Source organism: Taudactylus pleione, unplaced genomic scaffold, assembly GCF_031769625.1.
Source record: "Taudactylus pleione unplaced genomic scaffold, aTauple2 ptg001781l, whole genome shotgun sequence".
Taxonomy (NCBI): Eukaryota; Metazoa; Chordata; class Amphibia; order Anura; family Myobatrachidae; genus Taudactylus; species Taudactylus pleione.
The window spans coordinates 655,946-679,234 of NW_028286178.1; the positions used below are offsets into that span (position 1 = coordinate 655,946).

The 23,289-nt window shown below is 41.9% G+C and overlaps 1 protein-coding gene across 1 annotated transcript in view; it reads right to left on the minus strand.

Annotated features, from left to right (window-relative positions):
- The window catches only part of LOC148436370 (uncharacterized), a 231,278-nt gene that overhangs the window by 138,181 nt on the left and 69,808 nt on the right, over positions 1 to 23,289 (minus strand). The window contains exons 3-4 of the mRNA XM_088464985.1: positions 21,618 to 21,794; positions 14,728 to 15,789 (exon numbers count right to left, since the gene is read on the minus strand). Of these exons, the coding sequence (XP_088321111.1) occupies positions 14,728 to 15,789; positions 21,618 to 21,794 (1,239 nt within the window). The remainder of the gene's footprint in view (positions 1 to 14,727; positions 15,790 to 21,617; positions 21,795 to 23,289) is intronic.

The window sequence follows — 23,289 nt, forward strand, 5'->3', positions numbered from 1 at the left end:
GGTAGGCTGGCTGTTACTGTGCTTCATGCTCAGCAATGATGATCACACACTGCTCCACCACCTGTGACACCCATGTGACTGCCCTGATGGACTCTGAGCTTAGCCAATCAGCAGTGATCACACAATGCTCCACCACCTGTGATACCCATGTGATTGCCCTGACAGACTCTGAGCTTAGCCAATCAGAATGTGCACTTCATAATTGCCAAGCAGAGCTGCTCTGCAGTGACATGCTGAGTTACCGTCATGTCATAGACACCTGGCCACCACCCAAGATGTGTGTCTGGTGGAAGAGTCTCTGGAGTAAGTGAGTGATGACCAGGCCATGGGAGTCAGTCACAGTGAGCCAACATTGGAACTAAATTGTCGATGGTGAGGAAACATTGGAACTTCAGCCTTGTTGGGTAAACCATTGAACATTGGAACCAAGCCATCGATGGTATGATCTGGCCACATGTATAATGCTGGCATGAGAATGATGACATTAGCCATGTTGATAGTCAACATGTAGATCTGTAGAAAGTCACCATATTCTCCATGGTGGCCCAGCAGCTACTTACCTACTCCTGATGGCTGCAGCGGCTTCTGTGCCCCGGGGGTCGTGACTTCACACCTGGCATCCTCCAGCATTCCAGTAAGTATCCTACTAATCCTCCAGCATTCCAGTAAGTATCCTACTAATCCTCCATATAGTGACAAACTCTACCCCCTCACAACCTAACTATCCCCCCACAGCCTAACCCTATCCCACCACAACTTTACCCTATGCCATCACGGTCTAACACTATCCCCCACAGCCTAACACTACCCCACCACAGCTTAACCCTACCCCCTCACAGCCTAGACCCCACAGATTAACCCTAACCCCCCCACATCCTAACCCAATCCTCCCACAACTTAACCCTAAACCCCCCACAGCCTAACCCCCAAAGCCTAAGCCTTGCACTCACAGCCTAATCCTTTCCCCCCAAAGCTTAACTCTAACCCCCCCCAAAGTCTAAGTCTCACACCCACAACCTAACCTCAGTTATTATAGTTTCCTGTATAGACAATGAAATAAACTCTAGGCATTGTCCTCAGTAGCATATGAATAACAATAATATTGCCCTATACTTTTATTCTACGCAATCCCAATACCAAATTCTTACCCCAATAGTGCAAATGTTATTCATAGCAATTTTTTTTTTACAAAATTAAAGATATAATATCTTCACTGTCTAAATATACTAATATACTGCTGTTACACTGACAAATATTCATTACCCATTATCATTAAGGATAAAATGTGTGTGTAAGCGTGTGTCTGTGCATGTATGCATGTGTGTGTGCTGTAATAGGATCGGGGAAGAAGGTCACTCTCCTGGGGTAGATGGACACCTCCAAACACACAGCTGCCAGGAAATAACACACCAGACCAGGGTTTTCACGCAAACTAGCCGCAGCTAGTTTTTATTGTGTAGTATAAAAAATGTAAAACAAAAATAAATCTTTCCCCATCTGGGCACTAACTAGACAATAAATTCCCTCTCTCAAAGTGGTAGGGCCTACTGCCTTAACCACCAACATAGGCATATGCCCAGTACTTACAAGTGGTACATCACAGTGTCTGTGAACAAGCCTTCTGCCTGCTCTCCCAGGTATGAGACACTGAGCCAAACCCTGACACAGCCTTTATCAGCCTCTCACAGTTGCAGTCACTAATTAGCCTGCTCTAAGGCTGAAGGCCTCAACACCTGAACTGCCTTGTGGATAGAGCCCTCCCTTCTCTCACATCCACACCCCCAGGACCCATTATCCGGCTTTTAAAGCCCAAACTCTAATCAAGCAGACACAGACATATCCTGGGGGTTTAGAACACATAGACCAGAAACCTTGGACACACATATATGCCATTTATCACTTTACCAGTGCTTCTGTCACAGTATAAACACTCTCTAATGATATATAACAATGTACATTGTAATCAAACATTTTTCAAATTAGTTCACTGTAACTTGCAGGAAACTAGTATAAGAAATGTGGGGTTCCTGCTATTTATACTTTATTGCAGATTATATGCAAAGCAGACAGCCTCCCCTCCCCCACCCTTATCTGCAGCTGACTGACCCCTCTCCCCTTCATCAGGGGCAGGCAGCTGTCTCCTATCACTCAGTCACAGCGGCCTCTGCGTCTTGCTGGTGCTGCTGTCACTGTGAGGCTCCTCCTCATCGCTCTTCTCCAGCAGCACAATGTGACTGAGCACACCCAGAGAGCTCATGTGCAGTGACATCATCATGTGCAGTGACATCACCATGTGAGTTAGCAGCTGAATGCCCAGTGATTGAGGAGGGGAGGTGGAGCTTGGGAGCTACTAGGCAGACTCTTTACTCCTGGGCCAGGATGTGTATGTAACTCCTTTCCTGACCGCGTGGATGGTAATTACATTTATTCACAGGGAATTGGGTGATCTGGCTAATGGGTGGTTCAGTGCACACCCGGACCATCCCTTAGTCTCACCGATGATGCTATAACAGCTATAATCCCAGGCTTTAATCGGTGTAATAGGGACAGATGTGATTGTACAGATCAAATGGGGTTTTTATCAGGGGAAATTAATGAATGAACAGTTTGGAATGGGGTAAAATGGCCGCACCATGTGGCTAAACAAAAGGATTCCATGCTGTCCTCCCACTTACATTTCACTGTATTATAAGGGCACAGTCGTGTATATACATAGGCACAGTCGTGTATATATATATATATATATAGGCACAGTCGTGTATATACATAGGCACAGTCATGTATATATACATAGGCACAGTGGTGTATATACATAGGCACAGTTGTGCCCTTATATTAAGGCTGCATGTAAAAAACTGCAATTCTCCCATAGATAATTCTGGAGGGGGGGCAGGGTGTTTAAGGGGCTATGCCTCAAGCTATAGGAGGTACCGAGCTGCAATTTGGCAAGGCCGGGTAGAACTGTCACAATTTCAGGGCATAAACATAAAGAATGAGGATTTGGGAGTAATCTAAAGCTCCAGCTGTCACATTGTTCTGACATTCTCAATTAGGACCACTTTTCTGCTGTAGTCTATGGGGGATATTTGGGAAGGTGTAACTCAGGGTTGGGGTGGAATTTAGACTTGGGGTTTGTTTTATTAGGTAGCTATTGTGCCAGGGTAGGGCCTTTTGGAGTTCAGGTAAATTAGAAAGTTACAGTTTTTAAACTATTACCTCAAGAATGCGCTATTGGATAGGACTTTTCAACTTGTAGCGCAGCCGCAGGAGCCTCCAGCAGGTGTAATCACTGTGGCTTCACCTGGGTGCACAAAGATGACCGTCGTTTGCGGGCTTTAGTAGTGGGCTTTGGGGAAAGAAGCTGGCGTTAGATGCAGCAGGAGCTAGCGGAAAGGTGCAGGGGTAGCGGGCGTTAGCTGCGGCCAGGACCCGGGTACAGTAGCGTGCTTTAGCGGCGGTGGTGTGCGTGGCAGTGTGGTGGTGGGGAAGGCGTTAGGACCTGGGGGAGGCAGCACACAGATGGAATAGCTGTAATACCTGCATCTATGTTTAAAACAAACAAACACAGAAGCAGGGACAGGTCATTGAGACCCCTCTGTGCTTCTATGTTTAATTAAAATAAAAAACCTGTGAAAAAAAATTATGGCGTGGCCCCCTCCCCAAAAACAACAACCAGCACTGGGCTTTGGAAAGCCAGTACTGGTTGTGCTAAATACGGGGGACGAATTACATAAGGGTCCCCCATATGAAGCACAACCAGCACTGGGCTCTGAGCCAGTCCTGGTTCTGCAAAATACAGGGGGGAAAAATGCATAGAGTCCCCCTGTATTTACCAGAACCAGCACCAGACTCTTTCTAGCGGGGGGTGATGCCACAGCCAGGGGAGACCTTTCACCAGGCCCTCCAGCGGAAGCATCACCCCTGAACACTAGTCAGCCCAGGCTGATGATCCCTGGAAAACTGGGGACCCCCCCAATAAAGGAACCCCCCTCTCCAGGGCACCCCAGGCCCAGGCTGATAAAATATTGTCTTTTGCTGTGAAACTAGTTCCCAGCAAGCCTTCCCCGCATGCTGGTACCTGGAGAACCATAAGTACCAGCATGTAGGGCATTACGGTCCTGCTGGTACCTGTACTTCCACAGCAAAAGCAATTTTAAAAAGCCACACAACACACACTGTAGAAAAGTAACATTTTATTAAACATACATGCACACACACATGTACTCACACATGCACACACTATCTCAATAACTATCTTGAACCTAGAATTTAAAACAAAATGGTTTTTGTAATTTTATGTGCATCGTGGGTTATTAGTTCATTTGAGAGTTTTTTTAAAGTTCCCTTTGTATATTATCTTTATTGCCTTTTTGACTTTTGATGTAGTCTACAATTTTTATATACCTGATTTGGGAAAGTCTTTTAATATAGTTTTATTGTATTTTACCATATCCCTTTTTATGTGAGTTGTAGATATTATAATAGTAGTTGTTTCATTTGTATAATATTTATGGTTACAAATGAATTATCATTATTTAAATATTGTAATGGGAACACACCACCATAGTATGTATAAGACTTGGTGGAACGCACATAGATATCACTTCCGGTTGCCGTGTGTTTCGGGATGTGGAATGCACAGACAGCTTCTCCAGACATTAGGAGCCGGTATGATGAGGGTTTTTACCCACAAGGGAGCTGATGGCAGGCTGACCCTTTCTATATTCCAAGTTACAATTTTGCTATTTTTTTATTGGTTTAATTATACGAAAACCACACCCCCTATTATTACAACTTCCGGTGTAGGGGTATATAAGTCTGCTCCATTACCCTAACACACCAGGAATCTGTGACCATTGGGGGACTGTCCGGACCTAGAACCTCTAACAGGTCATATTGTTCCATCTCTTCCTGTTAGCTCACCCAGTGCACCTTTGTATATATCTCTGATTTTGTTATGAATAAAGAAACCACCTTTTATCATTCCCTCCTGATCTGACCTTTTATTCAGTTGAAGGTTATGGACACTTGGTGGATTGGGTAAAGAAAAGGGACACAAAAGATACCTTTATGTGAATTATCGGCCATCATTAATTGTGAGTAGGGTACGTCCCACTTACATTTCTGTTACTGTCTTGCCACATGGGTGGTGCACTTTTTTTGAGCCTTAATGATACGTATTCTGCACACAAAGATATCTTCATGGGAGGTTTCCTCTGTGTCACAGGGTGAGTACGGTATAGTTATTGGCCTTTTTATGGATTGACGATTCACATCCTTTTATAAAGGATTTCTCATGGTTACAGAACTACTACACTATTCTTTTCCTTATTATCTTTGAGGATGAGCATTTGAGAAGTACCTGAAGGAAAAAGGTCGTTGAGTTCATCATTGCGACAATAAGGAAACATCACATACCGTCCATCAAGTAGTATAGTGGATTTGGGTTGAAGATCTCACTTCTTTAGACCCATTGTGACTTATTGTTGTTGTTTATGTCGTCTTCCCACTTAGAAGATTCAGTATTTTGTGTTTAGGTTATTTTCTGTAACAAGGAAAGTGCGGAGAGAGTCTATTTGTCTTTTACTTAAGACACACATATATGTTTGGCATCACTACTGTCAGTGTAAGTGAGGTACGTCCTCATCACTGACTGCCAATACATTACTTATACCAGCTAATGATACCTGTATATGAGAGGCAGAGTATGCATAGTGGTGAGTATTGTACACATGTGATTTCCATCTCCCATTTGCATAGACACACATACATGTTTGGTGTCACTACCGTCAGTGTAAGTGAGGTATGTCATCATCACTGACTGCCAATACATTTCTTATACCAGCTAATGATACCTGTATATGAGAGGCAGAGTATGCATAGTGGTGAGTATTGTACACGTGATTTCCATCTCCCATTTGCATAGACACACATACATGTTTGGTGTCACTACTGTCAGTGTAAGTGAGGTACGCCATCATCACTGACTGCTAATACCAGTAACATTACTTATACCAGCTAATGATAGCTTTATATGAGAGGCAGAGTATGCATAGTGGTGAGTACGGTGCACATAATTTCAGACCCTCCAACTATACCGATTTAGCCGGTACAGTAGTTTTTTAACGGTCTGTACCAGCAAACAGGGGCAGTACCGTTTGTACCGGGTTAGTACAAACACCCGATATCAATAGCAGCGCTGCGGGAGTCTTTGTTCTGTGCACTTGTTCCCCTAGAGAGGTAGGTAGTCCGCCCACTATTTACATAGTAAATGTAAATAAATTATAAACACCCCAAGTGAAATATATAAAATCGTAGGCACTCAAAAAAAACAGCCAGCAGTGAACCAGCTGCCTCCAGTGTACAGTGCCTGGACACGCCCCTTTTTTGGTGACCACGCCCCCAATATATGTGGCCACGCCCATGTACCGGTTTTTACCTTTGAAATGTTGGAGACTATGTAATTTGCACCTTGGGGGTGATACACGTCACCTGTACAATACCCCAAATGAAGAACTGAGCTTACTGTGATCAGCATAAAACACTACACATTGCTGGATCCTCTTATATATTACATGTATCTGTGACGAGCACACGCTGATCAGTATAATCCATCCATGGGAGAGAAATGGGGAATAATGACCTCGGGATGAGTAATATATATAAGGAACGTACAGTTACAGTCATTACCTGTAACACCATTATATATATCACATAGTCTATGTACCCTCACCAGTGACCACCTTGGCAGCGCCGCTCTTCAGCACTATACACATTATATCACATAGTCTATGTACCCTCACCAGTGACCACCTTGGCAGCGCCGCTCTTCAGCACTATACACATTATATCACATAGTCTATGTACCCTCACCAGTGACCACCTCGGCAGCAGCGCTCTTCAGCACTATACACATTATATCACATAGTCTATGTACCCTCACCAGTGACCACCTCGGCAGCGCCGCTCTTCAGCACTATACACATTATATCACATAGTCTATGTACCCTCACCAGTGACCACCTCGGCAGCAGCGCTCTAGAGCACTATACACATTATATCACATAGTCTATGTACCCTCACCAGTGACCACCTTGGCAGCGCCGCTCTTCAGCACTATACACATTATATCACATAGTCTATGTACCCTCACCAATGACCACCTTGGCAGCACTATACACATTATATCACATAGTCTATGTACCCTCACCAGTGACCACCTTGGCAGCGCCGCTCTTCAGCACTATACACATTATATCACATAGTCTATGTACCCTCACCAATGACCACCTTGGCAGCACTATACACATTATATCACATAGTCTATGTACCCTCACCAGTGACCACCTTGGCAGCGCCGCTCTTCAGCACTATATACATTATATCATATAGTCTATGAAGGTCTGTGGGATGGATCTTGTAGTGTTGTTAGGAGACAGCAGCCAGATCACTGAGGACTTTATTCCCGGCCCTTGTAGTGTAGATTTGTGGTGCTGACAATAATTGTCTCTGCTTTTTATTATTTATGCAGAACACACACAATTATTACCTTGTTTTGTCAAGAAATTACCATTAGTTTCCTTATTTGTCCTAAAAAGGCCAAAATAATCTCCCCAAAACAGGCAAAAACATTTTTCATTGAATTGCAAGAAAGTGATAAAAAGTGAATGTTTTATTTATTTTCTGTAACCACCACCATGAAATACTTTGTGGTTTGTGTGTCACCATAAATCCACCATCCCAAAGCAGCAAACAGCTGAATTCTACCCATAACTTTCCATAATAAAATCTTTCAAAAACGATAATGTATTTTATCTCCTCCGTGTATGACTGATATACATAATATGTATCCCCTATATAACAATGACGTGGTCTGTTATTACTGCAGAGAGTGGTGCTGATATCTAATAGTATAATAATGTATTTATCTTCTCTGTGTATGACTGATATACATAAAATGTATCCCCTATATAACAATGACGTGGTCTGTTATTACTGCAGAGAGTGGTGCTGATATCTAATAGTATAATAATGTATTTATATTCTCTGTGTATGACTGATATACATAAAATGTATCCCCTATATAACAACGACGTGGTCTGTTATTACTGCAGAGAGTGGTGCCGATATCTAATAGTATAATAATGTATTTATCTTCTCTGTGTATGACTGATATACATAAAATGTGTCCCCTATATAACAGTGACGTGGTCTGTTATTACTGCAGAGAGTGGTGCTGATATCTAATAGTATAATAATGTATTTATCTTCTCTGTGTATGACTGATATACATAATATGTATCCCTATATAACAATGACGTGGTCTGTTATTACTGCAGAGAGTGGTGCTGATATATAATAGTATAATAATGTATTTATCTTCTCTGTGTATGACTGATATACATAAAATGTATCCCCTATATAACAATGACGTGGTCTGTTATTACTGCAGAGAGTGGTGCTGATATCTAATAGTATAATAATTATTTATATTCTCTGTGTATGACTGATATACATAAAATGTATCCCCTATATAACAATGACGTGGTCTGTTATTACTGCAGAGTGGTGCTGATATCTAATAGTATAATAATGTATTTATCTTCTCTGTGTATGACTGATATACATAATATGTATCCTCTATATAACAACGACGTGGTCTGTTATTACTGCAGAGAGTGGTGCTGATATCTAATAGTATAATAATGTATTTATCTTCTCTGTGTACGACTGATATACATAAAATGTGTCCCCTATATAACAACGACGTGGTCTGTTATTACTGCAGAGAGTGGTGCTGATATCTAATAGTATAATAATGTATTTATCTTCTCTGTGTATGACTGATATACATAAAATGTATCACCTATATAACAACGATGTGGTCTGTTATTACTGCAGAGATTGGTGCTGATATATAATAGTATAATAATGTATATTATCTTCTCTGTGTATGACTGATATACATAAAATGTATCCCCTATATAACAATGACGTGGTCTGTTATTACTGCAGAGAGTGGTGCTGATATCTAATAGTATAATAATGTATTTATCTTCTCTGTGTATGACTGATATACATAAAATGTAGCCCCTATATAACAATGACGTGGTCTGTTATTACTGCAGAGAGTGGTGCTGATATCTAATAGTATAATAATGTATTTTATCTTCTCTGTGTATGACTGATATATATAAAATGTATCCCCTATATAACAACGACGTGGTCTGTTATTACTGCAGAGAGTGGTGCTGATATCTAATAGTATAATAATGTATTTATCTTCTCTGTGTATGACTGATATACATAAAATGTATCCCCTATATAACAATGACGTGGTCTGTTATTACTGCAGAGAGTGGTGCTGATATCTAATAGTATAATAATGTATTTATCTTCTCTGTGCATGACTGATATACATAAAATGTATCCCCTATATAACAATGATGTGGTCTGTTATTACTGCAGAGAGTGGTGCCGATATCTAATAGTATAATAATGTATTTATCTTCTCTGTGTATGACTGATATACATAAAATGTATCCCCTATATAACAATGACGTGGTCTGTTATTACTGCAGAGAGTGGTGCTGATATCTAATAGTATAATAATGTATTTATCTTCTCTGTGTATGACTGATATACATAAAATGTATCCCCTATATAACAATGACGTGGTCTGTTATTACTGCAGAGAGTGGTGCTGATATATAATAGTATAATAATGTATTTATCTTCTCTGTGTATGACTGATATACATTATATGTATCCCCTATATAACAATGACGTGGTCTGTTATTACTGCAGAGTGGTGCTGATATCTAATAGTATAATAATGTATTTATCTTCTCTGTGTATGACTGATATACATTATATGTATCCCCTATATAACAATGACGTGGTCTGTTATTACTGCAGAGAGTGGTGGTGATATCTAATAGTATAATGTATTTATCATCTCTGTATATGACTGATATACATAAAATGTATCCCCTATATAACAACGACGTGGTCTGTTATTACTGCAGAGAGTGGTGCTGATATATAATAGTATAATAATGTATTTATCTTCTCTGTGTATGACTGATATACATAAAATGTATCCCCTATATAACAATGATGTGGTCTGTTATTACTGCAGAGAGTGGTGCTGATATCTAATAGTATAATAATGTATTTATCTTCTCTGTGTATGACTGATATACATAAAATGTATCCCCTATATAACAACGACGTGGTCTGTTATTACTGCAGAGAGTGGTGCTGATATATAATAGTATAATAATGTATTTATCTTCTCTGTGTATGACTGATATACATAAAATGTATCCCCTATATAACAATGATGTGGTCTGTTATTACTGCAGAGAGTGGTGCTGATATCTAATAGTATAATAATGTATTTATCTTCTCTGTGTATGACTGATATACATAAAATGTATCCCCTATATAACAATGACGTGGTCTGTTATTACTGCAGAGAGTGGTGATGATATATAATAGAATAATAATGTATTTATCTTCTCTGTGTATGACTGATATACATAATATGTATCCCTATATAACAATGACGTGGTCTGTTATTACTGCAGAGAGTGGTGATGATATCTAATAGTATAATAATGTATTTATCTTCTCTGTGTATGACTGATATACATAAAATGTATCCTCTATATAACAATGACGTGGTCTGTTATTACTGCAGAGAGTGGTGCTGATATCTAATAGTATAATAATGTATTTATCTTCTCTGTGTATGACTGATATACATATAATGTATCCCCTATATAACAATGATGTGGTCTGTTATTACTGCAGAGAGTGGTGCCGATATCTAATAGTATAATAATGTATTTATCTTCTCTGTGTATGACTGATATACATATAATGTATCCCCTATATAACAATGATGTGGTCTGTTATTACTGCAGAGAGTGGTGCCGATATCTAATAGTATAATAATGTATTTATCTTCTCTGTGTATGACTGATATACATAAAATGTATCCCCCTATATAACAACGACGTGGTCTGTTATTACTGCAGAGAGTGGTGCTGATATCTAATAGTATAATAATGTATTTATCTTCTCCGTGTATGACTGATATACATAAAATGTATCCCCTATATAACAACGACGTGGTCTGTTATTACTGCAGAGAGTGGTGCTGATATCTAATAGTATAATAATGTATTTATCTTCTCTGTGTATGACTGATATACATAAAATGTATCCTCTATATAACAATGACGTGGTCTGTTATTACTGCAGAGAGTGGTGCTGATATCTAATAGTATAATAATGTATATTATCTTCTCTTTGTATGACTGATATACATAAAATGTATCCTCTATATAACGACGTGGTCTGTTATTACTGCGGAGAGTGGTGCTGATATCTAATAGTATAATAATGTATTTATCTTCTCTGTGTATGACTGATATACATAAAATGTATCCCCTATATAACAACGACGTGGTCTGTTATTACTGCAGAGAGTGGTGCTGATATCTAATAGTATAATAATGTATTTATCTTCTCTGTGTATGACTGATATACATAAAATGTATCCCCTATATAACAACGACGTGGTCTGTTATTACTGCAGAGAGTGGTGCTGATATCTAATAGTATAATAATGTATTTATCTTCTCTGTGTATGACTGATATACATAAAATGTATCCCCTATATAACAACGACGTGGTCTGTTATTACTGCAGAGAGTGGTGCTGATATCTAATAGTATAATAATGTATTTATCTTCTCTGTGTATGACTGATATACATAAAATGTATCCCCCTATATAACAATGACGTGGTCTGTTATTACTGCAGAGAGTGGTGCTGATATCTAATAGTATAATAATGTATTTATCTTCTCTGTGTATGACTGATATACATAAAATGTATCCCCTATATAACAATGACGTGGTCTGTTATTACTGCAGAGTGGTGCTGATATATAATAGTATAATAATGTATTTTATCTTCTCTGTGTATGACTGATATACATAAAATGTATCCTCTATATAACAATGACGTGGTCTGTTATTACTGCAGAGAGTGGTGCTGATATCTAATAGTATAATAATGTATTTATCTTCTCTGTGTATGACTGATATACATAATATGTATCCCCTATATAACAATGACGTGGTCTGTTATTACTGCAGAGATTGGTGCTGATATCTAATAGTATAATAATGTATTTATCTTCTCTGTGTATGACTGATATACATAAAATGTATCCCCTATATAACAATGACGTGGTCTGTTATTACTGCAGAGAGTGGTGCTGATATATAATAGTATAATAATGTATTTATCTTCTCTGTGTATGACTGATATACATAATATGTATCCCCTATATAACAATGACGTGGTCTGTTATTACTGCAGAGAGTGGTGCTGATATCTAATAGTATAATAATGTATTTATCTTCTCTGTGTATGACTGATATACATAAAATGTATCCCCTATATAACAATGACGTGGTCTGTTATTACTGCAGAGAGTGGTGCTGATATCTAATAGTATAATAATGTATTTATCTTCTCTGTGTATGACTGATATACATAAAATGTATCCCCTATATAACAATGACGTGGTCTGTTATTACTGCAGAGAGTGGTGCTGATATCTAATAGTATAATAATGTATTTATCTTCTCTGTGTATGACTGATATACATAAAATGTATCTCCTATATAACAACGACGTGGTCTGTTATTACTGCAGAGAGTGATGCCGATATCTAATAGAATAAAGACAATACTATAAGTGTCACTCGAGTGATCTATTCCAGTCTTATATTAATGACACATGGAGGATTAGGAAAGATTAGATCTGATAGGTGATGCCTGAGGAGTTATACAGCAGCTATACATAGATGGGGGTCATCCTCTAATAAGATATAACACGTTATACAAATCTAAAAACAATAATTAATTCACATGTGGCTTAATAAAGATGCATTATAAATGAAATGTACAGTATTTAATATGAAAATATTAATGATAGAAATTACAAACATAATACATATAGATCATATAAAACACAGGTCACTGATATTCAGGCTAATTCTGATTACAAATAAGTGGGCACCAATAATAGTAAATAGAGAACCAGATATTAATGGTAACGTCACAAGCTAATAGGTGATGGAAAGACGTTTGGTGCATCCTGTATGGCCAGTTGGCAGATAGTTATATTACCAGGTTGCTGTGACAGAAGTCCGTCCAGTCTTTAGCAGGAAAGCTCACAGTGGGTGATGGTTGGCCGGTGTAATCGCTGGATGTCCCAACATTCCTGCTGTCACTCCTGGTCCGGATAAGGAAGGACAAGTGGCCCAACCGTGTCCAGTGGATAAAGTTACTAATGCATTTCGGTGTGGAATTAGACCCACAACCTCATCAGAAGCGTGTATTATACAGTATAATATGGCTGCCTTATATACCCAAGGAGCACATCAAACAAGCATCAGGAGGGGAACCATAATTAGTCATGTGATATGTAAGACCAATAAATATATTACATAGAAAACAATCAGTATCTAATGTATAATCAGCAAATGAGTTTGTAAAAACAATATATACCCTAAGAATAAAAAGGTCCATTTACCAATTAATGCAGCACAGCAGCCGGGCCCAAGTCCGTGTCACATGATGTATTCAACAGCACATGATCGGAACGAACCAATCATGTTAATCTCTGCAGAGTTCCAGAATGAACTAGAGAGGGAGTCTGGATAATCAGATCCACCCGGTCATGTGATATAAACACACACACATGACTGGAATGGACCAATCAAGGAGATATCTGTAGAAAAACCAGCAAGAGGCTTGGATGATTTGTTCCACCCAGTCACATGGTAAACCGCAATCACATGACCAGTTACACCAGTAACAGTGAGTAAGAGTTGTCATGGGGAAGATATAGAAATACAGGTCTCCAGGAACATAGCATGTGTACAATGTCACATGATGGAGCTGACCAATTCCAATTATCACATGTTATATATATCATAGCGATTCTCCTAAGTTATAACACCATAAGGTATAAATTACATACATGATATAGTAAAGATAACGGATTTGTGATCTGTATAGCGGCAGCATCACCGGGATCAAGATCACGTTATAAACACATTATAATATCATATTGCATAGTTATAAGGTTGATAATATTAGTAATAACGTGCGATAGTGTCCACTAGTGAGTCACATGATATGATCACACCCACGCGCCCAATTACACTAATGAGGGCAGATAGATAGATATCTATCTAAGCAAATTAATATTTGTCCTAGGTCACTATTGGAGACTTATTCTGCAAATACTTAGAATATGAAGAGCTTAGATTTAGGCATAATGAGAACCACATGGAAAGTATCACGGTATATTCTGATACTGGAATCATACTTATATAAATATATATAATTTCCTGCGTGTATTAATATTAGATAGTATACATTTTAATGCATCTTTACCAAGCCCTATATTATTTATTGTTGTTGAGATTTCTTTAGCGCTGCACGTTCCTCCTCTTTTTATATTAATGACACATACCAATTATCTGTGGATGAAGAACTTAAAATGCTGTGTGACTGGAGTGTTACTAAAACCATGTTTTGTATTAGTTCATAGAAAAACTTTTTTCATGTGTGACAAGGTTCGTTTTACGTGTAAAACATTTCCCACACTCAGAACATGGAAATGACTTCACACCTGTGTGACTTCTCTGATGAATAACAAGATCTGATTTATATGTAAAACATTTCTCACACTCAGAACATGGAAATGGTTTCTCATCTGTGTGACTTCTCTGATGCACAACAAGATTTGATTTCTGTGTAAAACATTTACTGCACTCAGAACATGGAAATGGTTTCTCACCTGTGTGACGTCTCTGATGCACAACAAGATATGATTTCCGTGTAAAATATTTCCCACACTCAGAACATGGAAATGGTTTCTCACCTGTATGACTTCTCTGATGTGTAACAAGAACAGATTTCTGTGTAAAACATTCCCCACATACAGAGCATGGAAACGGTTTCTCACCTGTGTGACTTTTCTGATGAATAACAAGATCTGATTTATATGTAAAACATTTCTCACACTTAGAACATGGAAATGGCCTCTCACCTGTGTGACTTCTCTGATGCACAACAAGATATGATTTCCGTGTAAAATATTTCCCACATTCAGAACATGGAAATGGTTTCTCACCTGTGTGACTTCGCTGATGTGCAACAAGATATGATTTCTGTGTAAAACATTTCCCACACTCAGAGCATGGAAATGGTTTCTCACCTGTGTGACTTCTCTGATGTGTAACAAGATGTGATTTCAGTTTAAAATATTTCCCACATTCAGAACATGGAAATGGCTTCTCACCTGTGTGACATCTCTGATGTATAACAAGATTTGATTTCTGTGTAAAACATTTACTACACTCAGAGCATGGAAATGGTTTATCACCTGTGTGACGTCTCTGATGAAAAACAAGATCTGATTTATATGTAAAATATTTCCCACACACAGAACAGGGAAATATTTTATCAGGTGTATGAGCTGCTCTATGTGTAACAAAAGCTGAGGTATCAGGAGAACATTGGTCACAATCAGAGGGATCAGATGATACAGCTGCACTGTGAGGTACTGGATGTATATTTAGCATAACGGGATTATCTCCTGGAGATTCCTGTGTAATGTTATCTTCTATTTTAATATCTGTAGACAAGATGAGATCTCCCTCCAAGTCATTCCTGCTTGTGCGTCCATCTGCTGGAAATACAATAACTATTATTATTATTATTCAGAGTTCTTCATAAAGCTCACACATTTCACAGCGCCTTACAGAGAATATTTGTCCAATAGGCTTACAATCTATATTCACAACCATATCTACTCGCACACACAAAATGCGTAATTTGGGTCAGAGGCCAATTAACCTACCAGTATGATTTTTCCAGGAAAAAAAATGCAAAACTCCACACATCACTTTGGTTGAAAATTAAACTCATGAACTTAGTGCTGTGAGGCAGCAATCCTAACCCCACTACACCACCATGTTATAAATGAAGAGGTTTAGCTGTTTAATTTTATGTTTAATTTGCATATACTAACAGTGACCACATTATTACATTAACAAATGAACCAACAAGAAACAAGACTCTAATTGAACAGATAAAATGACACAAGCACATTATCTGCACAAGTCATAGATCCAGCCACAAGGACAATCTCAACCAGTGATGTTGGTGAACCACAATATCCATCTAGACCACCCTAACACATACACACGGGAAACTTGTGGGATAATTACTAACAGCTGCGTCCACACTACACAAAGTTCTCCAGGTGGATACATAAATAGCAAAAGCAGCCTCTATATGGTCCTCTGGTCATCCTCAGGGAGAGAAGCCCCACCAGAGTCATGCTACTAAACTAGGGTAATGATACACTGTATTTAATTGCTCAGAGGGAGGAAGAGCGATAGGACAGAGCTACACAGAATGATGATGGAACACAGAGGGGGAAGCAGCAGGACAGGGTAGGGAATGTCCAAGGGCAGAACAGGGGAGGCAGCAGGACAGGGTAGAGGAACGGCACAGAGCGGGGGAGGCAGCAGGACACAGTAGGGGAATAGAGCAGGGCACAGAGGCAGCAGGACAGGGTAGGGGAATAGAGCAGGGCACAGAGGCAGCAGGACAGGGTAGGGGAATAGAGCAGGGCACAGAGGCAGCAGCATAGGGTAGGGGAATAGAGCAGGGCACAGGGCAGGGGAGGCAGCAGGACATGGTAGGGGAACGGCACAGAGTGGGGGAGGCAGGACAGGGTAGGGGAACGGCACAAAGGCAGTAGGACAGGCTAGGGGAATGGCGCAGGGCACAGAGTGGGAGATGCAGCAGGACAGGCTAGGGGGAATAGAGCAGGGCACAGAGCAGGGGAGGCAGAAGAACAGGGTAGGGGAATGGTGCAGGGCACAGAGCAGGGGAGGCAGAAAGACAGGGTAGGGGAATGGCACAGAGCGGGGGAGGAAGCAGGACAGGGTAGGGGAATGGCATAGAGCGGGGGAGGAAGCAGGACAGGGTAGGGGAATGGCATAGAGTGGGGGAGGAAGCAGGACAGGGTAGGGGAATGGCATAGAGCGGGGGAGAGAGCAGGACAGGATAGGGGAATGGTGCAGGTCACAGATAAGTAACAGCAGAATGAGGAAGACAGCAGGAGGGCAGAGCAGGATACAGAGACAGGTCAGCAGATAAAGTGTAACAGTACAGAGCATCTAGGCACAGAAAGTGAAGAAGGAACTGTGCAATTACGGGTGTGTGGTTGTATCTGTGTGTGTGATGGGTAGTACACAGTATACTGACAATCACATAATATTCAAAAAACATAGTGGGTGCTGTCACATGTGGTAGTGCACAAGCCAGAATCATGGCTGTTATATGGGCTTTCATCAAATTGACCAGTGATTTACTTAGTATAGCTACATCCTTTGCACTGATGTATGAGATACACCAGAGAGTGTGGGGAGGAGACTGGTCAGATCTCTGGGCTGGTAACACACAGTGACATGATGTGAGGGGAGAGCAGGAGTATAATAGGGGCTGATGGCTCCTGATGTATGAGATACACCAGAGAGTGTGGGGAGGAGACTGGACAGATCTCTGGGCTGGTAACACACAGTGACATGATGTGAGGAGGAGAGCAGGACTACAATAGGGGATGATGGCTCCTGATGTATGCGATACACCAGAGAGTGTGGGGAGGAGACTGGTCAGATCTCTGGCCTGGTAACACACAGTGACATGATGTGATGGGGAGAGCAGGAGTATAATAGGGGCTGATGGCTCCTGATGTATGAGATACACCAGAGAGTGTGGGAAGGAGACTGGTCAGATCTCTGGGCTGGTAACACACAGTGACATGATGTGATGGGGAGAGCAGGAGTATAATAGGGGCTGATGGCTCCTTATGTATGAGATAAACCAGAGAGTGTAGGGAGGAGACTGGTCAGATCTCTGGGCTGGTAACACACAGTGACATGATGTGATGGGGAGAGCAGGAGTATAATAGGGGCTGATGGCTCCTTATGTATGAGATAAACCAGAGAGTGTAGGGAGGAGACTGGTCAGATCTCTGGGTTGGTAACACACAGTGACATGATGTGAGGGGGAGAGCAGGAGTATAATAGGGGCTGATGGCTCCTGATGTATGAGATACACCAGAGAGTGTGGGGAGGAGACTGGACAGATCTCTGGGCTGGTAACACACAGTGACATGATGTGAGGAGGAGAGCAGGAGTACAATAGGGGCTGATGGCTCCTGATGTATGAGATACACCAGAGAGTGTGGGGAGGAGTCTGGTCAGATCTCTGGGCTGGTATCACACAGTGACATGATCTGAGGGGGAGAGTAGGAGTATAATAGGGGCTGATGGCTACTGATGTATGAGATACACCAGAGAGTGTGGGGAGGAGACTGGTCAGATCTCTGGGCTGGTAACACAGTGACATGATGTGAGGGAGAGAGCAGGAGTATAATAGGGGCTAATGGCTCCTGATGTATGAGATACACCACAGAGTGTGGGGAGGAGACTGGTCAGATCTCTGGGCTGGTAACACACAGTGACATGATGTGAGGAGGAGACCAGGAGTATAATAGGGGCTGATGGCTCCTGATGTATGAGTAACACCAGAGAGTGTGGGGAGGAGACTGATCAGGGCTGGTAACACACAGTGACATGATGTGAGGGGGAGAGTAGGAGTATAATAGGGGCTGATGGCTCCTGATGTATGAGATGCACCAGAGAGTGTGGGGAGGAGACTGGTCAGATCTCTGGGCTGGTAACACACAGTGACATGATGTGAGGAGGAGACGAGGAGTATAATAGGGGCTGATAGCTCCTGATGTATGAGATACACCAGAGAGTGTGGGGAGGAGACTGGTCAGATCTCTGGGCTGGTAACACACAGTGACATGATGTGAGGGGGAGAGCAGGAGTATAATAGGGGCTGATGGCTCCTGATGTATGAGATACACCAGAGAGTGTGGGGAGGAGACTGGTCAGATCTCTAATTCGGAAACACACAGTGACATGATGTGAGGGGGAGAGCAGGACTATAATAGAGGCTGAAGGCTCCTGATGTATGAGTTACACCAGAGAGTGTGGGGAGGAGACTGGTCAGGGCTGGTAACACACAGTGACATGATGTGAGGGGGAGAGTAGGAGTATAATAGGGGCTGATGGCTCCTGATGTATGAGATGCACCAGAGAGTGTGGGGAGTAGACTGGTCAGATCTCTGGGCTGGTAACACATAGTGACATGATGTGAGGAGGAGACCAGGAGTATAATAGGGGCCGATAGCTCCTGATGTATGAGATACACCAGAGAGTGTGGGGAGGAGACAGGTCAGATCTCTGGGCTGGTAACACACAGTGACATGATGTGAGGGGGAGAGCAGGAGTATAATAGGGGCTGATGGCTCCTGATGTATGAGATACACCAGAGAGTGTGGGGAGGAGACTGGTCAGATCTCTGGGCTGGTAACACACAGTGACATGATGTGATGGGGGAGAGCAGGAGTATAATAGTGACTGATGGCTCCTGATGTATGAGGTACACCAGAAAGTGCGTGGAGACTGGTCAGTTCTCTGGGCTGGTAACACACACAGTGACATGTGAGGGGGAAAGCAGGAATATAATAGGGGCTGATGGTTCCTGATGTATGAGATACACCAGATAGTGTGGGGAGGAGACTGGTCAGATCTCTAAGTAGGAAACACACAGTGACATGATGTGATGGGGAGAGCAGGAGTATAATAGGGGCTGATGGCTCCTGATGTATGAGATACACCAGATAGTGTGGGGAGGAGACTGGTCAGATCTCTAAGTAGGAAACACACAGTGACATGATGTGATGGGGAGAGCAGGAGTATAATAGGGACTGATGGCTCCTGATGTATGAGGTACACCAGAAAGTGCGTGGAGACTGGTCAGTTCTCTGGGCTGGTAACACACAGTGACATGATGTGAGGGGGAGAGTAGGAGTATAATAGGGGCTGATGGCTCCTGATGTATGAGATACACCAGAGAGTGTGGGGAGGAGTCTGGTCAGATCTCTGGGCTGGTATCACACAGTGACATGATCTGAGGGGGAGAGTAGCAGTATAATAGGGGCTGATGGCTACTGATGTATGAGATACACCACAGAGTGTGGGGAGGAGACTGGTCAGATCTCTGGGCTGGTAACACACAGTGACATGATGCGAGGAGGAGACCAGGAGTATAATACGGGCTGATGGCTCCTGATGTATGAGTTACACCAGAGAGTGTGGGGAGGAGACTGGTCAGGGCTGGTAACACACAGTGACATGATGTGAGGGGGAGAGTAGGAGTATAATAGGGGCTGATGGCTCCTGATGTATGAGATGCACCAGAGAGTGTGGGGAGGAGACTGGTCAGATCTCTGGGCTGGTATCACACAGTGACATGATGTGAGGGGGAGAGCAGGAGTATAATAGGGGCTGATGGCTCCTGATGTATGAGATACACCAGAGAGTGTGGGGAGGAGTCTGGTCAGATCTCTGGGCTGGTATCACACAGTGACATGATCTGAGGGGGAGAGTAGCAGTATAATAGGGGCTGATGGCTACTGATGTATGAGATACACCACAGAGTGTGGGGAGGAGACTGGTCAGATCTCTGGGCTGGTAACACACAGTGACATGATGCGAGGAGGAGACCAGGAGTATAATACGGGCTGATGGCTCCTGATGTATGAGTTACACCAGAGAGTGTGGGGAGGAGACTGGTCAGGGCTGGTAACACACAGTGACATGATGTGAGGGGGAGAGTAGGAGTATAATAGGGGCTGATGGCTCCTGATGTATGAGATGCACCAGAGAGTGTGGGGAGGAGACTGGTCAGATCTCTGGGCTGGTATCACACAGTGACATGATGTGAGGGGGAGAGCAGGAGTATAATAGGGGCTGATGGCTCCTGATGTATGAGATACACCAGAGAGTGTGGGGAGGAGACTGGTCAGATCTCTAAGTAGGAAACACACAGTGACATGATGTGAGGGGGAGAGCAGGACTATAATAGAGGCTGATGGCTCCTGACGTATGAGATACACCAGAGAGTGTGAGGAGGAGACTGGTCAGATCTCTGGGCTTGTAACACACAGTGACATGATGTGATGGGGAGAGCAGGAGTATAATAAGGACTGATGGCTCCTGATGTATGAGATGCACCAGAAAGTGCGTGGAGACTGGTCAGTTCTCTGGGCTGGTAAGACACAGTGACATGATGTGAGGGGGAGAGTAGGAGTATAATAGGGGCTGATGGCTCCTGATGTATGAGATACACCAGAGAGTGTAGGGAGGAGACTGGTCAGATCCCTGGGCTGGTAACACACAGTGACATGATGTGAGGGGGAGAGTAGGAGTTTAAGAGGGGCAGATGAGTCCTGACTTCCCCACTTGGCAGACACATTTAATGCCTTAGTTTGTACTGAAAAAAGATGGTGTAGGATAAGAGATTGTTGTAGTGACTGAATGAGGAGAATTTGTGACTTTTTTTCAGTAATAAGTGTTTATTACTCACCTGTGCAGATATCTGTAGGGATTTCCTCCTCCTTACACTGCTGATCACCCCTCACATACATCTCTTCTTCTCCCTCTATATCTTCTGCCTTCATATCAGTCACATATGTCTCTTCTTCTCCCTCTATATCTTCTGACTTCATATCAGTCACATACGTCTCTTCTTCTCCCTCTATATCTTCTGCCTTAATATTAGTCACATACGTCTCTACTTCTCCCTCTATATCTTCTGCCTTTATATCACTTACATAAGTGTCTTCTTCTTCTTCTTCTTCTTCTATATTTTCAACCTTTATAAATGCCAGACCTTCATCCTAAATAACCCATAACACAAAAAAATAATTTAAGTCTGATGTAATTACATGAAATAAAACAATAGAATATCAGTGTATAAGACACACACCGCTTCTCTACAGATCATATAATGATAGTCACTGTTGTATATTGGTGAGACCCTAAATCCCATCTACCTGATGCTCCTGTGGTGTCCTGCGATTCTCCTCTGTACAATCCTGTGAACACAGAGGTCGAGGACATCTCTCTGGGGTATTTCTGTTACTGGGTCCATCTGTAGGAGACACACAGTAACTGGGTACTATATATATATATATATAAATATATATATATATATATATATATACACACATACTGTATATGTGATTAATAGATTACATGTATATAAGGAGCCCCCATACCTGCTCTCCAGTACAGAAAACGAGTCTCCTCTTACCCAGTGATGTGAGGGGCCAATAATTCTCCATCATCAAGTCCTTGTACAGAGCCCTGTATTCCTCTATATACTCCCCTCCTGTATGGAGACATAGACAGCGACATCCTGATATCTTATAGGAACCTGACACACACAATGATAGTGTCATCACCCAGACACATCCCCTGTGTTACTGTATAATGTCTCTTTCCCAGCAGTCACCTCTCCAGTCACCACCCAGACACATCCACTGGAGTTACTGTATAATGTCTCTTTCCCAGCAGTCACCTCTCCAGTCATCACCCAGACACATCCACTGTGTTACTGTATAATGTCTCATTCCCAGCAGTCACCTCTCCAGTCATCACCCAGACACATCCCCTGGTGTTACTGTATAATGTCCTATACCCAGCAGTCACCTCTCCAGTCATCACCCAGACACATCCCCTGTGTTACTGTATAATGTCTCTTTCCCAGCAGTCACCTCTCCAGTCACCACCCAGACACATCCACTGGAGTTACTGTATAATGTCTCATTCCCAGCAGTCACCTCTCCAGTCATCACCCAGACACATCCCCTGGTGTTACTGTATAATGTCCTATACCCAGCAGTCACCTCTCCAGTCATCACCCAGACACATCCCCTGGTGTTACTGTATAATGTCCCATTCCCAGCAGTCACCTCTCGAGTCAGCAGCTGAATGATCTTGTTGGTGAGTTCCAGAATCTTCTGGTTATTGTCTCTCATGTATCAGTGAGTGAGGTGGAGGCACCGTGATGGGGCTCTGGGTCCTGCTCAGTCCTCCTGACACACAGGGACGGCTGCTGGGTGTCTGACACTTACTGGATGTCTTCTTCACTACTGTGTAATCCTGTGTAGTGCAGAAGCCATCAATAGAAGGCTAAAATTATAATTCACCTATATGGAAGTTTTTAATAGTTAATTGTGCATAACTGATATCAC